Raw genomic sequence first — 19,755 nt, 5'->3', positions numbered from 1 at the left:
TCTGGGTTGGGAGTGCGAGTCAAGAAAGCATAGTTAGGAAGAAAAAGATATCCCATAATGGAACAGCCAACTATAAAATGTACCTAGTCTCTTCGAGGATATTTCAATCTTCCATATCTCATCTCTCATTGCATCTGATAAAATACACGCCCTGCTATCAAGGCCCAACGAAATACATATACACATTAAACAAAACATATCGACATCATAACTACATAAAACAAAAGAAAATCACCCATCCTCCAATATATATCCAAAATGCCGAAACAAACGCCAAAACCTATCATACATACCAAATCATAGATCATATAAGCATCCACAGACGACCATAAATGAAAGAAGTCTCAAGAAACAGGCCGATGACACTCCGAACAAATAAGCTTCTGCTTCCCATCCCTCCCCTTAACACTGCGGAAACTCGTCGCACGACAATTTTCACACTCAAGCACATCTTCCTCTGCATCACCCGTCGAAGAGGTATAGTCACTGCTCAGCGCACTACCTGCCGAAGTACTCATCTTGCGCTCGCGCGAAGGAATCATATCCGGACTGAGCAAGTCATTCGATTTCCGGGACTGCATGGCCAGCGCATCGTGCGTGATCTTATTCCAGTACGCGTAGCTGCGGTCACCCTGTATCCAGAGCGGGTTGTCTTGTGTTTTGCCGCTGGCTAGGAGGTCTACAGATGAGGCGATGTTGGAGGAGGGTTGGGCTTTGGATGTTGAGGCGTTTGCATGGCCGTTGTTGTTTCCGTTTGCCCGGGTCACGTCTTCGCTTGTGCGGTTTCTTTCGGGGCGGGGTCGGCGTGGCGATGGGGGTGGGGATGTAGTGAAAACGGATAGTGATTCGTTCGGTCCCAGACTTGAAGGTCTGGAGGAGGCTAGTCTGGAAGTCGCTGGGCGGTGCTGGGGGGATGGGGTGCGGGTTCTGAGGCCGGCGCGGGAGCCTTCGGTGCTGGACCGGCCGTGGCGGACGACGGAGTTGCGCCATGAGACGATGCGCTCGGAGGGGGTTTTGTGGGAGGATTCCTTTCCGACTGAGGAGGCGATGCTGCGGCGTGCGGAGTTGGAGCGTTTTAGGATCCGTCGTGAGATGGTGGTGTTCGCGTCCCAGTTCTCGAAGCGTCGTTTGTGATACGCGCAGTCTTGTCGGAGGACTTTGATCTTGCCGGAGTAGTCGGCGATCACGATTATCTCTCCGTCTGGATGCTTGGATCGGGCGAGGTACGAGGGTGATTCGTGGGCCATTTTGCTGATGATGGATAGGCGAGGTGCTGATGCAGACCGCTTGTGGGAGTTTCCATTTTCTTTGCCTGAGTTTGTTTTCTTCGAAGGCTCTGTTGACTCCGGACCCATTAGGGCTACCGGGGGTGGGTTGCAGATGTCGTAGATTGGGTCTTCTGATAGCGCCAGGACCTGTTTCGTTTGAATCGGTGCCATGATAGCAGCTGTTACCATGGCAGACTGTGTCTCGAATACCTCCACGGCCTGCTTTTCGGAATCTCGTTGCACAGACCCAATTGGCCACACGTACGCCCTGCGATCCTCACTTCCACATATGATGTACTTGCCATCATTAGTGAATGTAGCTCTAATTTGGCTGCAGGTGTTCTCGTTACCGCGGAACTTAGCCTCCAACGATCGATCATTGAAGTTGTACAATCTGATGCGGGAGTCGTTGCTGGTAACCAGTAACTTGATATCGCCCTTGGTATCATCCTTATAATCGTCATTGGGAATCGTTATCGTATCGATTCCAGTGATTTTACTGCCCTTGGCATTGCGTCCACGGGCCGATCGTACATGGATCTGGGCTGATACTTTTAGGCCCTCAGTGTCATAGATGTTAAGCATGCCATTCAAACATCCGGCAATGGAGTATCGGCCATCTGGAGTGAATGCCACTGCAGTAATCATATCGGGCACAGCAGTCACAAAAGCCACGCTCTTATCTGGGATACTCCAGAGTCGCAGTTTCGTGTCGAGAGATCCAGCAAGGAAAAAGCGGTCGTCACGCGGGTGGAATTGGATCGAAGTCACAAAATCACTGTGCTGGAAACAGCAAAGACATTCCCGTCGAGAGATATGCCATAATCGCACTGTTTTGTCCATCGACGAGGAGAGAAGGAAATTGTTCTGGCTCACAGGTCAGCATGGCTGTTTCCCATCGTGTTGAATGTTTTGAGTATGCATACTTTACTCCAGCTCAGGTCCAATATACTTCCCGTGTGTCCCTCGTACACCTGAACGGGTTCCGGCTGGAACACAGGCGCCTTCAGGCCGGAATGATCTTGTGCGTCTACAGGTGTTGCCTCTTCGTCCCCATTGGCATCCTCGCGCTCCTCCGGTGTAGCGATAACAGTCCATACTCGGACTTTCCGATCCTGGCCAGCGGCCGCGAGATATTTACCATCTTTAGAAAACATGAGTGCCCAGACGGCCTTTCCGGTGTGATCGCCATTCGGTGGCAAGACCGAGGACATAGATATCCGTCTTTCTGCGGGTTTGGGCGATGGGCCGCTGCCCTCCAGTTCCTGGGCCAGAAACACGCGGTTGAACGTCTTATCCTTTTTGTGATGGGCTCGCACTTTCAAGTATTTGGGCGGAGCAGGGTGTCGAGGTATAAATCCAATTGGATGCGAAGTGTCAACGGACATGTGGTGCGCCTCGGATTCTGAGGTCTCATCTTCCACTTCCACCGCCTCCTTTTTCTTGGTTCCGATGATTCGGCTGAGGAAGGAGACACCTTTTCTGTAGTTGGGAAGAACAAACCACTGGTCAGTCGCTGGTAATATAACGTATACTGTTGCTGCGAGAATCCCAGGGATGGATCTTCTCAAGAGGACTATGCGGGGGAGGCGCAAAGAAACTCCCGGCACACAAGTGTCGGCGTGACTGGTTTCCAACGCAGGCTGACAAAGTCTAGAAACTTACTTCTTCTCTTTGAGAGGTTTTGAGGTAGGCAATGCATCTCCCCTTGTCGGGCTTTGCTCTGGCTGGCTGTACTCGGAGCCCACGGCCTCTGCTTCGTATGACGCTCTTCCCAGTAATTTCAGGGGAATGGACTTTTGGGTATTGGTGCGTTGGATAATGTGCTACAATGACGACGGAGCACGGCCCTCCTGTCAGCTTGGCTCCTACATCTCCGTATCTGCATCTCAGATGCGGGTTGCACAAAGCAAACAAGCACATGATCGGACCGGGGGAAGTTTCGGCCAATTCGGTGTTGCAGGTCTCCTGGGAGCTTACCTGGGATAACGGATCTATAGCACTTGACTCGGTCTTCTCGTGGGGGGTATTCGAGGTCGAATCTCGTAAAGAGCTACCAATGACCGAGCGTCTGGAATTCCGAGCATCTTGCAGACTATGAATCGAGCCCGAGGGGACATCCGACGTGGCCGAGCCTGATAGTTTCGTCAGCATCTTCCATTGACATGTTTTTCGTGTGTTCTTTTTGCGCGCGTGATAGGGACCAATTCAGAGCCAGTGGCCAGAGGCGCATTGGAGTTCTCTAGGCCAGACCAGATTTAAATTTCAAACTTCAAGTCTTGAAATACAAACCTAAGACTCAAGATTCAAAATCCAAAGTTCAAAATCCAACTTACCGGGTAATGTCGAGGTTCCGAGGGGGGTCAAATCGGCTATCGCGGGGGTCGTCGCGACTCGTAGTTGTAGATTGTTGCTTCCCTCCGCCATATGGTCAGTCGCATGGGGGGTATCAAGAAGTAATATACAAATTCAAATGTACACTATTCACACAGAGACTTAAGAAATTAAAAAAAGAAAGAAAAGTAAAGTTAAGCGGCAGAGACCGGATAGCGCTGGATGACATCAAATTGGGGCGATGGTGGAGACATGGACCCTCCAGGGTTGCTTATTTCGCTTTAACGATAATGATGTTTTGTATAAGAATATAAAAATATAAGATATATAAAATATATAAAATATAGAACATAGATAGAAAATAAAACATAGAACTGTATTAAATGCGTGATTGAAGCTTTCTCGCTCGGTCCTTTGCAATATCACACATGCCCTTCACGAAGTCAGTATATATAGCAACTCAACGATAAGAGAACATTACCTGAATGGTCTCTTCAATCTCTTTCTCCGCATTACCCCGGTCAATGCGCTGGCGCATCTCGACCATAATCACGTCGCGACTGCGCCCATTGACAAATGTGCTATATATCCCCCAAGTCAATATGTATAGATGACTGCGCAAGAGACATGGACCTACACAAACCGCAACCCTGGGAACTTTCCCTCGTATTCCGCATTCAGTGCTCGTAACTTTTCCGCCTGTTCCTCTGCGCCTTCATTCAATTGGGCCTGTTCCTTTTTGCTCAGCTCACTCAGATGTTCTGGGTTGGCTGGGGCCCGGCCAAGACGCGGATGCGATCCCAAAATGCCAAAGAGCACGTCTCGGTCGGTAGGTGAATTCGGGGCTGAGAGTGCAGACATGCGACCCCCTACAGCATCGATGAGGCTGGGGTATGAAGAGAAGGTCTGGTTGGCCAGAACAGGGATCATCAGTCGGTGGAGCTCTGGGGAGGGTTCGAAGAGGGTATCGAGCACCCGAAGCTGGGTCTCTTGGGGTAGGGAAGGGATCGTCGATAGCGGGGGGAGGTCAGCCATATTGTAGATTATTGTATAAGAGTATGGATATGAATGTCAGGGGAATGTATTGCAGTTAAGTATGTACTTATAAAATAGATATCTGAGCTCCCGCTTTCGGAGGACGCCGAGGCGGAGAACAGCGGGTGTATGTGTTATGGCTTCAAGTTATATTGTAACTATTAGAACTATTAACTATTAACTATAATTATAGTTAACTATTTATATTTTATCTAGTGTGTTTCATATGTTTAGTTTAACAACATCTGGACTTATTTACTCCTTATTCCCTTGAAAGCATACAATCCCAATGATCACGCATTCCATATGGACAAATGTAGCTTCCAAGGTTGTACCTGTACCTTTTTAACATACCGAAGAATCCAAGGACTTGATGTAGGATTCTACTTATGTATAATAAAGACTTTGATATTTAAATTGGGATAATCAAAGGTGGAGCCCAAATGAGAACATGTTCCCCCTGAGAAGAGTTCGCCTAAACCAACTTTGTTTTCATGAAACAGCCCAAATCTGCACTTCGGCCTTGATTGGGCACATCGCGATCTAAAGATCCGACCCCAAGTCAACTTTTAGTGTCTTTCTAGGGCCACTTCTCCCTATTCTCCCCTCTTCACTCCCATTACCTTCGGCATTGCGCCTCCTCTGTCCTCCATGCGGCTCACGCCATGTCTTTGAATGGGCTCGATACTGCCCCCGTCGTGGAAGCCTACCAAAGTGCCCTGGCCGATGCGGGCGGGTGGTGAGTAACCCCTTTCGGTGTTTCAACTGTCCACCGTGCGACAGATACACATAAATTTCACGTCACTGACACCCCTATGTTTCAGGTTTCTACTACACTATGTTGCAAGAGATGAGGTTGCTCTCCACGAACGAGGCACCGGCGGGGTGCCTGAAATCCGGAATGCCATCAACAGCTACGAGGAATGCTCGCCACTCTATGGCTTCCTTCAATACCGGCGCAGAAAAGTGATCATCCGCTACATGCCGGAGGGGTTATCCCGGCTCATACTAGGTATGCCCATCAATACCTTTTTCATAGAAGTTGGTCTAATCTGTCCCAGCCCGAAGCAATGTCCAATTCCAGTCCGTGACCGACAAGTTCACCCCAAACGACACTGTCCTTCCTCTGTCCAAAGCCTCCGATCTCACCGAAAGCGCCTTGTCCTCCGCGTGTCTCCTCCATACCGCCTCGACTTCGATTACCTCTTCTTCGAGCTCTCTTCGCCGCCGCAGGCTGATGGAAATCACGGAAGATGCTGAGGAAAATGGCGCAAAGGATGAAGCTCCAAAACCAATCCCACCTCCCCAATCGGAGGCCCGACGCAGACCAAGGAGCGTCAAGTCGGAAGCTACCCTAGTGCCGTCACCCATTGAACCCCCCGTGGAACCAGAATTACCTCCGACATCACCAGAAAGCGAAAAAGCGTCAGTCGACCTCATGCCACCCCCATCCCGGGCGAGCTCTAGAGCCACAATCTCTCGAGGGAGTCCCATTGAACCACAGTCGGCAACAATGTCCCCCAGGTCCATAAAATCAGATCGCTCTCCCTCCAGCTCCAGGTACCGAACTATCTTGGATGAATTCCCCCGTCCTTCAGAAGAGGCCCGGTTGTCCACCCAATCCACCCGCCCCTCACTCCGAGATTTGGAACGGGCCGCGGGATACACTCCTAAGGTTAAGCTGGGACCCCGACCGTCCGTGGATAGCAGTGGAAGACCCCGCACATCAGGCAGTTCTCGAAATGTAGACCAGCGCCCTGTTGCTTCCCTGCCGACAAATATGCGCTCTTCCTCCCTGCGGAAGCAAAACGGTGATCCGCCCCGCCCTCGATCTCAGGGGAGCACTTTCGCAACCAAGCCCACTAGTCGTGTCCCGCCAGTCCCACCTTTGCTGGTTCCACCCCCCTCTATTCCTATTTCGAGACCTCAACTTTCCCCTGGCGCCAAATCTCTTGGAGCGTTGTCGACCTCCTCGGGATTGACCCCTGAGAAAGAACGTTTGATGAAGGCTTTGCAGCAACGAAGGAAGAATATGGCTAAGCGTGCGGAGGAAACGAAGAAGAAGCAGGTCTCGGAGGAAGGAGAGCTCAAACCAGTGAAGGATATTGCCAAAAATTTGGATGACGATAAAGAGAATCTCATTCAGATTCACTATCCTGATTCTGAAATGCTGCTGTCTGAGCCGGAGACAATTCAACAAGATCAACAGGACTTCCCTTCGGACAATTCACCCGTGCCTCCTGAGTCCGCCCCTGAGCTTGTTCCCGAGTCTATTCTTAAACCTGCCTTCGAGCCTGTTCATGAATCCACCCTTGAACTTGCCCCCGAATATGTTCCTGAGCCCAGTCCCAAACTTGCTCCTGAGCCTGTTGGCCCAACTTCCGAAGCTGTCCTCACACCCGCCTTCGAGCCTGCTCATGACTCCACTCTTGAACTTGTCGCAGAACCCGTCCCTGAGACCATTGTTGAATCCGCTCCTGAGCTCGTCGTGGAGGCAGTTGCTGAGCCCATTCCCGAAATTGCTCCTAAGCCTGTTGACGCAAATTCCGAGGCTATCCTTGAACCAGTCACCGAACCGATTGTTGAGTCTGCTGTGACGCCTGAGCCAGAGCAGCCTTCTGAGCCTCTCGAGGCTGAATCAGAACCGATCGTTGATCTCCCTCCTACCAGCGCTGAGGATGGGCCATCCTTACCCACAGGCACAAGTGCCGACAGTTCTATCTCAGCCGATCGCGCTGCTACACCTTCAGAGACTGTCAAGGCAGAAACACTGCAGACACCCCCTGAGGATGAAACACGCACTGAGCACGAGGACTCCGTAATCCCTGATCTCGCCCCACCTACTTTTAATCCTGATGTCCCACTTCAAAATGAGCCTTCGGATGCCCCGCAACCTGATTCAGGGGACGTCTCCGAAACACATTTCGAACTTTCCCCAGTTGCATATGTGCCAACTGACGAGCCTTCTGAGGTGCCTATCTCAGCAGAGGTCCCTCAGGTGGTTCCCCTCCCCTCCGCCCCCTCTGTTATCCCTCCAGAAAGCACTGGCACGGAAACGCCAGCCTCCCCCGTTTTTGTCTCGATCGAGGTGGACGAGCCGACCCCTGATCACCCGATTGCTGAGAAAGCCGAGCCTCTTACCCTAGACCAGAGGCGCAGGGTCCGCCTAGAGCCTATTCAAGTGCCTACTCTAGAGTTCTCGGACGACGACAACCTCCTTTCCGACGATTCATTCATGGAGGAATTGACCTCGGCTACTGTCCAGGAGGCCAGACCGGTATCTGTGAAATCACCCAACGGCGTCGATCACGCCTGGAAGAATTCACGCGCCGTCTCGAGCCCGTTCTCTATGGGATCACCGTCGGGTCTGCAAGCTCTTGCAGTGGGCCGGTCCATTTCTAGCTCACACTCTGAAAATGGCCCGCCTACGCCGGTACTCATGGCCAAGAAGATCAACGTCTCCTCTGGAATTTCCAGTCGCATCAAGGCTCTTGAAAAGTTTTCGAGCCGGGAAGGCACTCCCTTGGGCGCGAGTCCGGCTATAGGTGGGCCATCAGCCTCCTCGTCTTTCGAGAACCTTCGCAAACGCGCATCTATCTCGGTGCCCAGCGGGAACCACGAAACTCCTCCACCGAGCACAATGCATTCTGCTCACGTCCCCGAGAGCTTTGCCGGTGCGCCGAGCTTGAGTCGGCACAACCGTCAGGTGTCTGTAGATGCTACGCGCCCTGCTAGCTCTGTTTCCGTGACAGCCCGTATCGTGCGCGATGCAGATATCTCTCCCGGGTCTTCTGGACTTGAGCCCTCGGAGTCCGATGTTGTCAACCTCCAGGCCAGTCCTTTGACTGTGGAGCATGAGACAGCCGAGGAGGCACCGCTCCCTCAGACCTCGCCTATCGAGCCTGCCAGCCGTCCCCAGGACCGAAGCATGTCAATTTCATCTACTGCGTCTAGTCGCCAAACGACATCTCGCCCTGGCAGCCGTCCCGGAAGCCGCCCCTCTCTCCCCTCGCGCTCTAGGACCGACGACAGCGTTCAATCCGCCTCTTCCACATCCGAGGATAAGAAGATATCTCGCACCTCACGACTCATGCGCCGCATGTCCTCGATCACATCCAACTCTCGCCGCAGCATTATCGGAGCCCTCAGCTCACCAGTCAAGGAAGAGGAGTATGTTCCCACCTTCACAAATGGGTCTAGTAAGGCTTCAGGGTCTGCTAGCTCGCGTACCTCAGAGCCCATCGACATTGGCGAAGTGAACGTCCAGTTCCCAGAAACTCTTCTGTGGAAGCGTCGGGTCATGCGCATCGATGAACAGGGATACGTTGTTCTCACGCCTGGCACCAATGATGCCACCAACCGGAACATGACTAAACGCTACCATCTCACCGAGTTCCGCACTCCTTGTCTTCCCGATGAAGACATGCAGGAATTGCCCAACAGCATCTTGCTTGACTTCTTAGATGGAAACACGCTGCAGTGTGCTTGTGAATCCAGACAGGGACAAGCCTCTGCTCTTCAGAGTAAGTATCCATTGCATTTCTTCGAAATTGGGAGAATAAATAGCTAATCATCCACAGCTCTCGTCGAGGCTCACAGTGCCCACCAGCAATAATCCTCACATTTGGTCAAACGACAGGACTCCTCACGCCGATAGTCCTGTCTTCCACTTTCATTCTCTTCTGGGCTTCATCACCCGCCTTTTCTTTTCCTTTCCCAACTACACGCATCTTGCTACACCTCCTTCGACATCTATTTCTTATCTTTTCTACAATCCTCTCTGTATCTCTATATCTTTTTCCTCTCTCTTATCTCTCAATCTGTTGTGTATGTGTTGTGATATATGTGGCGTGTTCTTGGTATACCCCTCCGAGTCAAAAGAGCTTCTCTTTCTCTTTCTTTTCCTTTCCCACTTCTCTCAATACCAATCTACTGTTCTTCGCCGTGTACAGACAGACAGTATTTCTTTGCCCCTCCTTTTGCTCGCTTTTCTTAATTGACTTTGCTCTTGCATACACACTCCGTGCTTTCGTATAGAGTGTTGGTGTTCTATTCAACGCACTGTGTTCTCTTCTTCTCTTGGATTACTTCTAGAAGTTTTATATTCTAATCTGTCTTCTGATTGCTATCTTCGTACACGCTAAACTTGGAAAGTGTACTTTGAACGGATGGTCCGATTCTCTTTTGGTTCTGCGCGTGCCATTTGACTGATGTTCAAGGCTTGTATTGGCTGGTAGTAATACATTGGAGTAAGAGAATATATCTCAATTGTGCTATTTCAACCTATGTGGTTCTACCTACTTTGGGCGGGGGTATCAAGTGGAAGAAACCAGCCCAATCCGAAAGAATCATCAGCAAAGCATAGTGTCCATCAAACCTCTAGGGATGTGCATGTCTAGCGAATTCGTTCCGTAGGAGACACCTTCCCTGTTAGCCTGTTTCCTCTAGCACCCAACGCCATTATTCCACGGTGATGTGTGTGGGTATCTCTGTCGGCAAAGAAAACAGTTAGACAGTGTTCTTGACAGCTGCGAATAAGAAGTAATTTTATAACATACCTGAGAGGAGAGCTCTGTAGGTGTATGGCGCTGTGTTCTAATCCCGTCAACTGGCTCAGTTGTATCTTGTAATCATCAAAGTCCAGCGATGTGAGGGTTTAATTGTTCAATCGTGTTTCCGGTTTCCGATGAACGTCGTGGCACATAACGATCGTTAATTTCGGGATGAATAGATCAGGTGTAGCCGTTCGCAAGGTCCTCAAGCTCCTGATCTTCATCATCTTCTTCGTCCTCCTCTTCTAATCCCCCGGTCTCCGGAATGGATGTCTCTTCATCCAGGGGATGTTCACCGTTCTGAGCCGTGCTATTTTCTTTAGCAGAATAGAACTCCGGGAATGCGGCGCGCATTTGCAGCACGTGCGCGTCAACGACGTATTGCATGAGGTTGTTGACGGGGAAGGAAGAATGCATGCGTTTCTCCGACTCCATCAGCTCGACCTTCATCTGCGTCTCCCACTCGTGCTCTCCGGCATGGTCCCCAATAAGTTTCTTGCGCTCGATTCTGTCGGTCGTCGAAATCACCTTCTCGCATCCGGGCATGCGGCATGTCCAGGTATCAGAAGTATCGTCGATGAACTCTTCAACTTCCTGTGACGTATCTGGGGCGGGATCCAGCTCTGGAGACAGAAGCTTTTGCCGTGAGGGCGACGAAGATACGGGAGGAGTCTGGAGTTTGTCTTTCTTGATATTGTCCTTGAACAGGCTCTTCATAAGAGAGGAGCCGGCGCCGCTCGAGGAGGCTGACAAGAACGAGCGAGTCCGAGGCTTTGTGGCTGAGAATGGATCTCTGATTAGTTCATGGCCACGGGTTTTGCTGGGTGTTTCGACCTCGTCGATCTCGTCGATTTCATCGGTGTCCTCTTGGTCTTCGTCGTTGGATTCGACTGTCTGCTGGTTTGTGGAGGCATTGCGGTTTCGCTTGCCGGTCACTTTATTGGAGACCGTGTGGACTTTTGGACGCAGCACAGACTTCTGAGTCCGGACGTACCGTTCATCGTCGCTGGATTCTTCCTGCGAATCCAGGGGGGTTAAGAGTGCACCTGGCAGAGGGGCGGATTTCGTGGATGCATGTGTGAGTTCCCTATGGATGACATAGCGAGACCATCTAAAGTCCTCTTCTTCCATCATTTCCAGCACGGTGCTTGCCCTGATGGCAATGACTTTCTGGGCATCTTCGTTGCTGAAAGAGAATCGTTCTGCCAAGCGCTCTCCCAGGAGGTCAATATGCAGGCGCCGCTTTGCCAAGTGACCTTCTTCTCTGAGATCCTTGAGCAACTGATAGATGGCATCGGCTTGTGATTTTGAGATTGCCGCAGGCTGATGTCGAGGAGTTGTCACTTCTGGTTCGTCTTGGGTTTCAGTTTCGCTTTCCTCAGAGGGCGAAAGTTCTTCCATCAGCCTATTATACTCATCCTAGGCTTATTATCAGTATGCAAAGAGGCTTTTGTAAACGAGGGTACTTCTTCACTCACATTAAATAGGCGACGCAGATGGACGAAGACATTTGTCTTCTTCCATTCCACATCTGCATCACCTTGGATCATGCAGCGAAGCAAGAAGGAAGCATGTGTCGCAAATACCTCAGCTGACTGTTCTCGGGTCTCACATGAGCCATATGTGTGGTAAGTGTACTGAGGGTGGATGAATATTAGGCCTCCGTTTGTATAGCATAACCCAGATTCGAAAGACTCACTTGTTCACAGAGACTCCTAAAAGAGGGATTGATCTGTCTCTTTCCTTGCTGATGCTTATCGACCAGGAAATACAGCATATCAATGGCCTGGACCATGCGATTGTATGTGGGTGTGAAACCCTTGGCGGGCGAAATGATGTCGTACCAGCCCGCCTTACCGGCAACCCAGAGCTCAATGCTCTTATCTTCGGTTTGGCCGTAGGCATAGTGTGTGACCTCGTCAATAATAATGCGCTTAGGAGGGTTGTCCGGGTTGAGCACTGCTGAGCGAGTGACTGGTCAGCAAGCTGCTTGATAAACTCGCATTGATAACGGGCTTGTAACTGCAACGATACGCACCCAAGTGTTCCTGGTCCTCACGAAGCGGCTCTAAGCAGCCGATCACCTGTACTGGGTTCTGTTCGGTAGCGTCCAGTAGGTTTGCATATAGCATCTTCCCGGGCTTTAGGACCTTCACATCGGTCAGACCGAACTCCCACCAATCGTTCTCATCAGTGATAGAGGCATCGGTGGGAGCTAGGACGGTTTCTTCGCGGGACGTCATGGTGGAATTGGCATGGTGGGTGTCGGCGATAATGTATTTTGAAGTGTTGATAGGAAGGTGAGGTTAAGCAACTGAGAATATGAGAATAAGAAGAAGGTGACTTGGAATGGAATCTTGTAGTTGTGAACTGTCGAAGTCATCGACCGCCAGTAAATTACGGATACAGCAAGTTACCCGCAATTAATTACAGGGAGCTCTGCCTGATTTATCGGGGATTAATACATCTAGTATCACGTGGGTAATGCACAATTGCATAAGAGGGAATTTAAGGTTACAGTGGTCCACGGGTACACGGATCTGATCTAAATTAAACTCTGATCTGATATTCCAGACTTTTAAAAGGTTACCTGCATATGTACCTAGGTATGTATGTACATATCTATCTACCACCATGTACCATAATGTTGCACGTTAAACCGGCAGCAGCATTATACCCCTAGCTACCAAAATATCTACGCCGCCTTTAACACTGACTCAACTGTAATGAACCAACCGAAGGCTTCACAATCTACGGCGCGACCTACACCCCACAGTGCGATATCTCAATCCCAGAGATATCTAACATTATCACCTCATACATTAAAGTGACATTCTACAAGATATATAAAGACCTATAGCGTAAGCAGCAGGGCAAATTAAGTCGACAAGGCCGACTTCGATGAATTATAGGCTAAGTATGAGCCGCGAACTGTTGATGATGCAACCCAGTTTAATGGCTCATCGATATACAATGCCTAGTCTTATTTTAAGGCCTGGGCTAATAAGCGGAATATACGCGACAGGTTCCCCAGCTACCTGAGGTTTATCGTGATTGATAAGGAGACTTTCCAGACGCTGCTAGGCATACCATTTTCAGAGGACTGCTCTCAGTCAATGCAAAATTAAAACCGCTATGTGAAGCTTGTTGAGGCATGGCAGAAGCCCAATCCACCATTCAATGGTCTGGGTTTGTGGCCGAATATGCAGGATGGAGCCTTCTAAGGATCGGCGGGATTGTCGACTCTATTATAGGGCTGGGGCCCATATATTTTCTTTCGAGGGCTTGTCTGTCTGATCTCTTCATCCACAAAATCGACCAGGAGCAAAACGCCCTCTAGGCTAAACATCAAATTGTCGGTCTTTGAATCTAACCTAAGTCAGGAGAGCGTGTCTTGTCTGTGTTCGAGAACAGTACCAGTATGGATGATATTAGCTTTGATGTGCAAAGGCTTAGGTGCCAATAACATTCTTGCTAGTGTCATATTGAGAGGGGGAATGTTAAGCGGTCTTGGGTTCAGTCTTATCATTTCTAGGAATGTCATATGCATCGGTTGAGGACGAGGCACCAGTGTTTGCCAGTGTGGCACCGGCGCTAGAAAGATCCAGCGCTATCGCATCAGTGATTATCGTAGAGCTGACAATATGCTGATGCCAGATCCAAGGGCTTGTAATCACGGAGCCATGCCTAGGGCTGAGATAAGAGAACCTTGTCGAATGGCTTGGCTGTTGCACTCCGACAGACGAGGAATGCGTCAGTTGGTCACAGCTGTGTATTAGGTAGAGACTTATGTATTTATTCATTGTACAAAATCAACATTATCTATGGCTGTAAGACGAAGTATTCAAAAAGGGTGGATTCTGAAGCACTATAGTCAGTGTAGAATAGCATGTCAAGGGGTGCGGCAACAATGGCGTCTTGAAGTGCCCTAATTATTTTAATAGGAATTTAGTTATCATCCTGGCTTCCACTTTATGCCAGTTATTTTCACTCTGCTATAAGAGAAAAGAGAATCTGAAAAATGGAATCTACAAGGACATCAAAGAGATGCCTTGACAAGCCTTCAAATTGCACTTGGAAAGGACATTAACATCATACCAAGGCCTTTAATATATATACTACTGTAATATCTATACATATCGCCCATACATGATCTGGAAACCTGTATATAAATAATCATTGGCCAAGCGCCTTGCCGTGGTCCCAAAGAACTGCCGTAAGGCGGGAGCCAAATCTCTACCAAAATAACTTTTTTCCATTTTGGATTGCCTCCCATCTCACCAGATGCCATTCCCTCCAGGTTTTCGACTTTTTCGCAAAACAATGTCTGGCGAGAAGATCCTCGAAGGCGTATTCGGTGAGCTTAAGTCCTGCTAAAGCAAGACTTCGATCTAACTTCCCCGATAGCCGTCCACAAGCCGCAAGGCGTTACCTCCGCCGACGTGATCCGCACTTTGCAGAAGCACTTCAACCCCTCCAAGACATTCAGACCATGGTTAGAAGAGGAACGCGCACGCCGTGAGCGTGAGAGCCAGTTCCAGCGCAAACGCCGTCGCCACCAACGCCTCGACGTGAAGATCGGCCACGGCGGAACCTTGGACCCGCTCGCGACAGGCGTGCTCATCACCGGAATTGGCAAGGGCACAAAGTCCCTCCAGGATTTCCTGGCCTGCACCAAGAGCTACGAAACCATTGTGACCTTCGGCGTGGAGACAGATACCTACGACCGTCTTGGAAAAATCGTGCGTCGCGCGCCCTACGAACACATCACGCGCGAAGCAGTCGAGAAGGCGCTGGAACAGTTCCGCGGGAACATCATGCAGCAGCCGCCCATTTTCTCTGCTTTGCGGGTGAATGGAAAGAAGTTGTATGAGTATGCGCGCGAGGGCAAGGTGCCCCCGGTTGAGATTAAGCATCGGCCCGTTGAGGTCTTGAACATGGAGATTGTGGAGTGGTACGAGCCCGGCACGCACGAGCACAAATGGCCCGAGGAGGAGATGACTGGTGATGAGAAGGCTGTCGCTGAGAAGCTTCTTGATCAGGAAGCCTCTGTGCCTGAGCCATCGGCCGAAGGTGAAGCTGCGAGTCAAGTCCCCGAGGCTTCTTCTACTAAGCGGAAGTCGCCACCCCCGGCGGATGAGGCGAAGGATGACAGTGCGGAGGCTGCTAAGAAGCTAAAGGTGTCTGAGACCGAGGCCGCGCCTGCAGCACCTGAACCTACTGCCCCCGAACCTGCAACTACAGAGGTCCCTGTTGTGCCTGCAGAGGAGCCCAAGCCCCAGCCTCCGGCGGTAAAGATCAAGATGACTGTCACGTCAGGCTTCTATGTCCGCTCGCTGGCACATGATCTGGGCAAAGCTGTTGGCAGCTGTGCTATGATGAGCGAGCTAGTGCGCAGTCGTCAAGGTGACTATGAACTCTCCGCTGACAAGGTTCTGGAGTACAAGGACCTTGACGCTGGCGAAGAGGTCTGGGGACCGAAGGTGGAGAAGTTTTTGACAGAGTGGGAGGAGAAGAGGGCCACCAAGGCTGAAGCTGAAGCAGCTCAATAGACTATAGAGTCTCTAAAATGATATAGCATTTGTATATAGACTTGCTATCTGTAATATCAACCCCTGAATTAAATATATTATGTATCATGCCTTGCCTTTCATTGTGTATGTAGCGTCCAATATATGCATCTCGAAACTTTTCATTCTTAGAGCTCACCTCTTGTCACTTTTATAATTCGGCTATAGCTACAAAGTCTCACATTGGCAAGTCATAAGAGATAATAAATCAAAACTGCCATTTTTTGGTTATCCAGACCCAAGCGAGAAAAAATAATTACATGATGCACGATACAAATGCAATGTCACAACATAACCCATCACGTTAAAACGATTAGTTGCGTCCCTTGGCTTGGACTCTCTTGCTCTTGCCGGGTCGCTTTGCGCCACCCTTCATCTTCTTAGCGGAGAAGTTGCTCAGATCGCCACTGGATGCGGCATCACCGCTCTTAGCATGGCGCTTCTTGCCTCCGAATCCAAACTTGGCGTCCTTCTTCTGGCGCTTCGAGCCACCGGGGCCATCACCACGGCTACGCTTCTTGTCGGGCTGGGTAGCCTCATCAATGGCAATGTCGAACATATCATTGGCGTCGTCGGTAGGGGCAGAGCCGTCAGCCTTGCGCTCTGTGTGAAAAATCAGGTTAGCGACTGCGAAACTCATGAAAGGATATCAAGAGTAAAATGAAAACATACTCTTCTTCAGCGTGTTGATCTTCTCCAACATGTCGCGCTTCTCCTTGTGTCTCTGCTGCAACTTAGAGTTCTGGACCTGCTTGCCGAACTTCTTAAGATCACGCTGGCGGCGAGCCTCAGCAGAAGCCTTCTTGCCAGCAGCCTCTTCGTAAAGCTTCTTCTTGATCAAGCTCATATGCTCATCGTTCTTCACCATCTCCGCGAAGTAATCGCCCGGCCGCGTGAAGGGAATGCCATCCTTCTTCAGCAGACCACGGGCCTGGGTAGCAGCAGCCTGGCAGACCTTGTAGAAGGCCAATTCACGGTTCAGATCGTCATTGGCGTCTTCGACCTCGATTGGCTCTTTCGAGACTAGGGAGTTGTGCTCTGAGAATGGGGTGTTGGGGCCGATGAAGGAAATGCGCTTGAGGGCTGAGAGAATAGCGGCAGAGTTGTTGATCGTCAAACGTTGGTGAGGAACGACATCTTCACGCTCGTCTTCTTCGAGGTCGGAGAGTGGGATGTCCTCTTCCTCTTCCTCGTCATCCTCCATCTCCTCGTCCTGGTCGACCTCCTCCTCTTCTTCCTCTTCGGCGTCAGAGCTGGCGGCCTTCTCTTCTTCCTCCTTCTTCTCCTCCACGATCTTGTCCTCGGGGGCGGCAGTAGTCTTCTTAGCCTTCTTTTTTTCCGCGGCCTTGATCAATTTCTTCTGCTTCTCGGCGTCGAAATCCCGGCCCTTGTGGGCATCGAGAGCCTGGAGTAACTTGCTGCGCTTGCCCATTGTTGCTTTGTGTTAAAATACAAAGAGAAATTTGTATTTTGTGTAATGTGAAAGGAATTGAAAAGAAGAAAGCAACTTGCTATCAAACCCGCATCAGAGAATCCACGGGATTTTTTTGAAATCACGCCAGACCTGATCGGGCTAGCGGCACCGATAAGGCCACACTAGTCCACATGTAGCAATATCTCGGAAATATATATAACCCGGTCTCTTATCGAGTCCACCGCCCTGTCGACTGTCCCCCGTCTCTACATACCCTAAACAGTCTGTACAGCGATTGCATAGTCTCACAATGGTCGACGATTCCAAGTCTCCTTCTCCAGACAAGCTAGAGAGCTCCCTACCAGAAGGCGAGTCTCTTCTATCCCAACCGGTACATACCTTCTGCAAGCTCCAAACCCCACTTGTCGCTCTTACTAACTAATGCTATCAGAACTCCGATGCCCAGGGTCAGCTCACCGCAGCTGTGGACGATCTACTGAATGAACTCCAAAGCAAATTCGACAATGTCTCTACGGAGATGTTCGGGAAACGTGAGTCCCTGCCTCAATCATCCTCCACCATCACCACCAATATATCTTCATACCTGCGACCGCGTACTAACCTATGTGTATGCGCAGTGGATGAAATGACCAAGCGCCTTGATGAGCTGGAGGCTTCTTTAACTGCATCTTCTGGGACTGGTGTCCCGACCCCGGCAAAATAAATATGAGCGCCATTTACCCATACTCCGACTTTGTGCATTCTTTTTACCGCGCGGCGTTTTTGGCGAGAGAGCAATAAGCACTGCATTTTTGGGCTGTCCAGCTCTGCTGAAACCCCTGTATCAATAGGCCAACACATACTTTACTTATGGCATGCATGATGCTTCCTGGGGGTGTGGATTGAAGGCATTGAACAGCCATGTAATTGGCCTGTGTCTGGTTCTGATACTTATGCTTTTACGATTTCATAGATACCCTACAATCAAACGAGGATACTTGTACAGAAGACCCATGCTTCTTTATTGACTTGCGTGGATCTAGTTCATATATCACATAGCCATTTTTGAGAGGGTAACCTCGAGATTGGTACTCAATTAGTACAATATACAGCATCAAGCTAATATTTTCTCATACAATTCTATCCATTTCCGTCGAATCCATGCCTTGTAGCAGTCCCAGTGCTCGGTTTAGAACCACAGTGACTAGAGCTTTAAGCCAAAAATCCAAGAGGGAAAAATGCAAACATCCAGAAATAGCAATGCCAAGCGCTTAAAGCTCATCGTGCTTCTCCTCGCCAACAAAGCGACTGAGAATGTTGCTGCGAGAGAGAAGATCATCCAGCTTCTCGGGGGCCGAGCCACCCTTAGCCAGGACCTTCCGGAGGCGAGTGAGCTCCTTGACAGCGTAGCCCTCGTTCTTGCTCAGCTTCTCCGCGGCCTTAACATAGTACTCAGCGTACTTGTCTGGCAGACCCTTGGCGGCCTTCTTAACCTCAGCCACCAACTTATCGAACTTCTGCGCCGCGACGTTCTCAGTAACAATCTCGTCCAGAACGGCGATGGTGCCTGCCAAGCTGTCAAGACCGCCACCGACGGCACGGTGGGTACCAGCCTTCTCGTTGATGAACTTGACAAAGGCCTCCTCGGAGCGAGCGCCGGAGTACGACTCAGCCTCGGTCGAGCCCTTGGGGAAGAACTTGATGGTAGGGAATCCGGTAATACCCTGTTCCTTGCTCAAGGCACGGGAGTTCTCAGCTTCAGCGTCGACCTTGGCGATAACAACGTTGGACTCGAGGGCGAAGTCGTTGGCGAGGGTTTCCCAGGTAGGAGCGAGGGTCTTGCAGTCTGAACAAAGGACGAACAATTAGCAAAACAGAAAATGAGACTAGACCAAACTAGACCAGAGGCAGGTAGGTCAATTAGGGAATCAACTCACGTCCACACCACGGCGCAGTGAAAGCAACCAGAACATCCTTATCGCCACCAACAACGGTCTTGAAAGAGGCATCGTTCAGCATCTCAACCTTGCTAACCTCCTTCTGCGCAGCGCTACGAGGCTTGACGCCGGTCTTCTCGGTGATGAAGGCGGACAAGCTCTCGAGATCACGACCGCCCTTGTATTCCTCCGGCTTGTCGCTCTTTCCATCGAACCACTTGACAGTAGGGAAGCCCTGGATACCAAAGCGCTTGCCTAGCGAGCGGTTCTCGTCGGCGTCGACCTTGGCGATGGTGACCTTGTCTTCAGCGAAGGCGAAGGTTTGCGCAAGCTCCTCGTAAATCGGGGCGAGGGTCTTGCAGTGGCCGCACCAGGGAGCGAAGAATTCAACCAGCGCGGGCTTGCCGGTCAGGACGACATCGTCGAAGTTGGTGGGGAGGAGGTCTTTCACTGCGGAGTTGCTTGCAGTGGCGAAGCCGCTGAGTGTTGAGAGGGCTCCGAGGAGCAGGAAGCTCAAGCGTGCCATTATGTATAGGGAATTTGGTGTGAGTATACTTTCGGGGAAAGTATGAGTTCACAAAGAAATGTGGATGACGGAGTTAAAGCTCGGGGAGGCGATGACAAAGAAAGCCGAAGAGGCCACTT

At 50.4% G+C, this 19,755-nt stretch overlaps 9 protein-coding genes across 9 annotated transcripts; 4 read left to right on the top strand and 5 right to left on the bottom strand.

Moving 5' to 3' along the window:
- Positions 1-344: 344 nt before the first annotated feature.
- N7471_006160 (WD40 repeat domain-containing protein) lies at positions 345-3,695 on the bottom strand (the record flags this gene model as incomplete). Its single annotated transcript, XM_057278879.1, has 5 exons — positions 345-2,135; positions 2,195-2,750; positions 2,934-3,094; positions 3,249-3,403; positions 3,605-3,695. The coding sequence occupies 5 exons, from the start codon at positions 3,693-3,695 to the stop codon at positions 345-347; spliced, it is 2,754 nt and encodes a 917-aa protein (XP_057138489.1).
- A 286-nt stretch (positions 3,696-3,981) lies between these two features.
- Positions 3,982-4,637, bottom strand: N7471_006159 (2-oxo-4-hydroxy-4-carboxy-5-ureidoimidazoline decarboxylase; the record flags this gene model as incomplete). The annotated part of the gene is made up of 3 exons (XM_057278878.1): positions 3,982-4,035; positions 4,084-4,183; positions 4,240-4,637. 3 exons carry the CDS (start codon positions 4,635-4,637, stop codon positions 3,982-3,984), a joined length of 552 nt encoding a protein of 183 aa, XP_057138488.1.
- Positions 4,638-5,302: 665 nt separating this feature from the next.
- Positions 5,303-9,252, top strand: N7471_006158 (uncharacterized protein; the record flags this gene model as incomplete). Its single annotated transcript, XM_057278877.1, has 4 exons — positions 5,303-5,376; positions 5,462-5,649; positions 5,699-9,160; positions 9,218-9,252. The coding sequence occupies 4 exons, from the start codon at positions 5,303-5,305 to the stop codon at positions 9,250-9,252; spliced, it is 3,759 nt and encodes a 1,252-aa protein (XP_057138487.1).
- A 1,117-nt stretch (positions 9,253-10,369) lies between these two features.
- On the bottom strand, positions 10,370-12,522 carry N7471_006157 (uncharacterized protein; the record flags this gene model as incomplete). The annotated part of the gene is made up of 4 exons (XM_057278876.1): positions 12,228-12,522; positions 11,889-12,148; positions 11,668-11,826; positions 10,370-11,608 (listed from the first exon to the last, which is right to left on the bottom strand). The coding sequence occupies exons 1-4, from the start codon at positions 12,430-12,432 to the stop codon at positions 10,370-10,372; spliced, it is 1,863 nt and encodes a 620-aa protein (XP_057138486.1). The 5' UTR covers positions 12,433-12,522.
- Positions 12,523-12,785: 263 nt separating this feature from the next.
- Positions 12,786-13,317, top strand: N7471_006156 (uncharacterized protein; the record flags this gene model as incomplete). The annotated part of the gene is made up of 3 exons (XM_057278875.1): positions 12,786-12,795; positions 12,931-13,016; positions 13,171-13,317. The coding sequence occupies 3 exons, from the start codon at positions 12,786-12,788 to the stop codon at positions 13,315-13,317; spliced, it is 243 nt and encodes an 80-aa protein (XP_057138485.1).
- A 1,156-nt stretch (positions 13,318-14,473) lies between these two features.
- N7471_006155 (pseudouridine synthase PUS4) lies at positions 14,474-15,741 on the top strand (the record flags this gene model as incomplete). The annotated part of the gene is made up of 2 exons (XM_057278874.1): positions 14,474-14,546; positions 14,597-15,741. 2 exons carry the CDS (start codon positions 14,474-14,476, stop codon positions 15,739-15,741), a joined length of 1,218 nt encoding a protein of 405 aa, XP_057138484.1.
- Positions 15,742-16,072: 331 nt separating this feature from the next.
- Positions 16,073-17,191, bottom strand: N7471_006154 (EBP2 family rRNA-processing protein; the record flags this gene model as incomplete). The annotated part of the gene is made up of 2 exons (XM_057278873.1): positions 16,073-16,362; positions 16,432-17,191. 2 exons carry the CDS (start codon positions 17,189-17,191, stop codon positions 16,073-16,075), a joined length of 1,050 nt encoding a protein of 349 aa, XP_057138483.1.
- Positions 17,192-17,483: 292 nt separating this feature from the next.
- N7471_006153 (heat shock factor-binding 1 family protein) lies at positions 17,484-17,897 on the top strand (the record flags this gene model as incomplete). The annotated part of the gene is made up of 3 exons (XM_057278872.1): positions 17,484-17,564; positions 17,625-17,724; positions 17,812-17,897. The coding sequence occupies 3 exons, from the start codon at positions 17,484-17,486 to the stop codon at positions 17,895-17,897; spliced, it is 267 nt and encodes an 88-aa protein (XP_057138482.1).
- Positions 17,898-18,444: 547 nt separating this feature from the next.
- Positions 18,445-19,636, bottom strand: N7471_006152 (protein disulfide isomerase family protein; the record flags this gene model as incomplete). The annotated part of the gene is made up of 2 exons (XM_057278871.1): positions 18,445-19,019; positions 19,111-19,636. 2 exons carry the CDS (start codon positions 19,634-19,636, stop codon positions 18,445-18,447), a joined length of 1,101 nt encoding a protein of 366 aa, XP_057138481.1.
- Positions 19,637-19,755: the final 119 nt, after the last annotated feature.

This window comes from Penicillium samsonianum (assembly GCF_028829775.1).
Source record: "Penicillium samsonianum strain IBT 33392 chromosome Unknown utg000003l_segment0_segment0, whole genome shotgun sequence".
NCBI classification, from domain to species: domain Eukaryota; kingdom Fungi; phylum Ascomycota; class Eurotiomycetes; order Eurotiales; family Aspergillaceae; genus Penicillium; species Penicillium samsonianum.
This window is presented reverse-complemented; position numbering and strand designations above follow the sequence as displayed.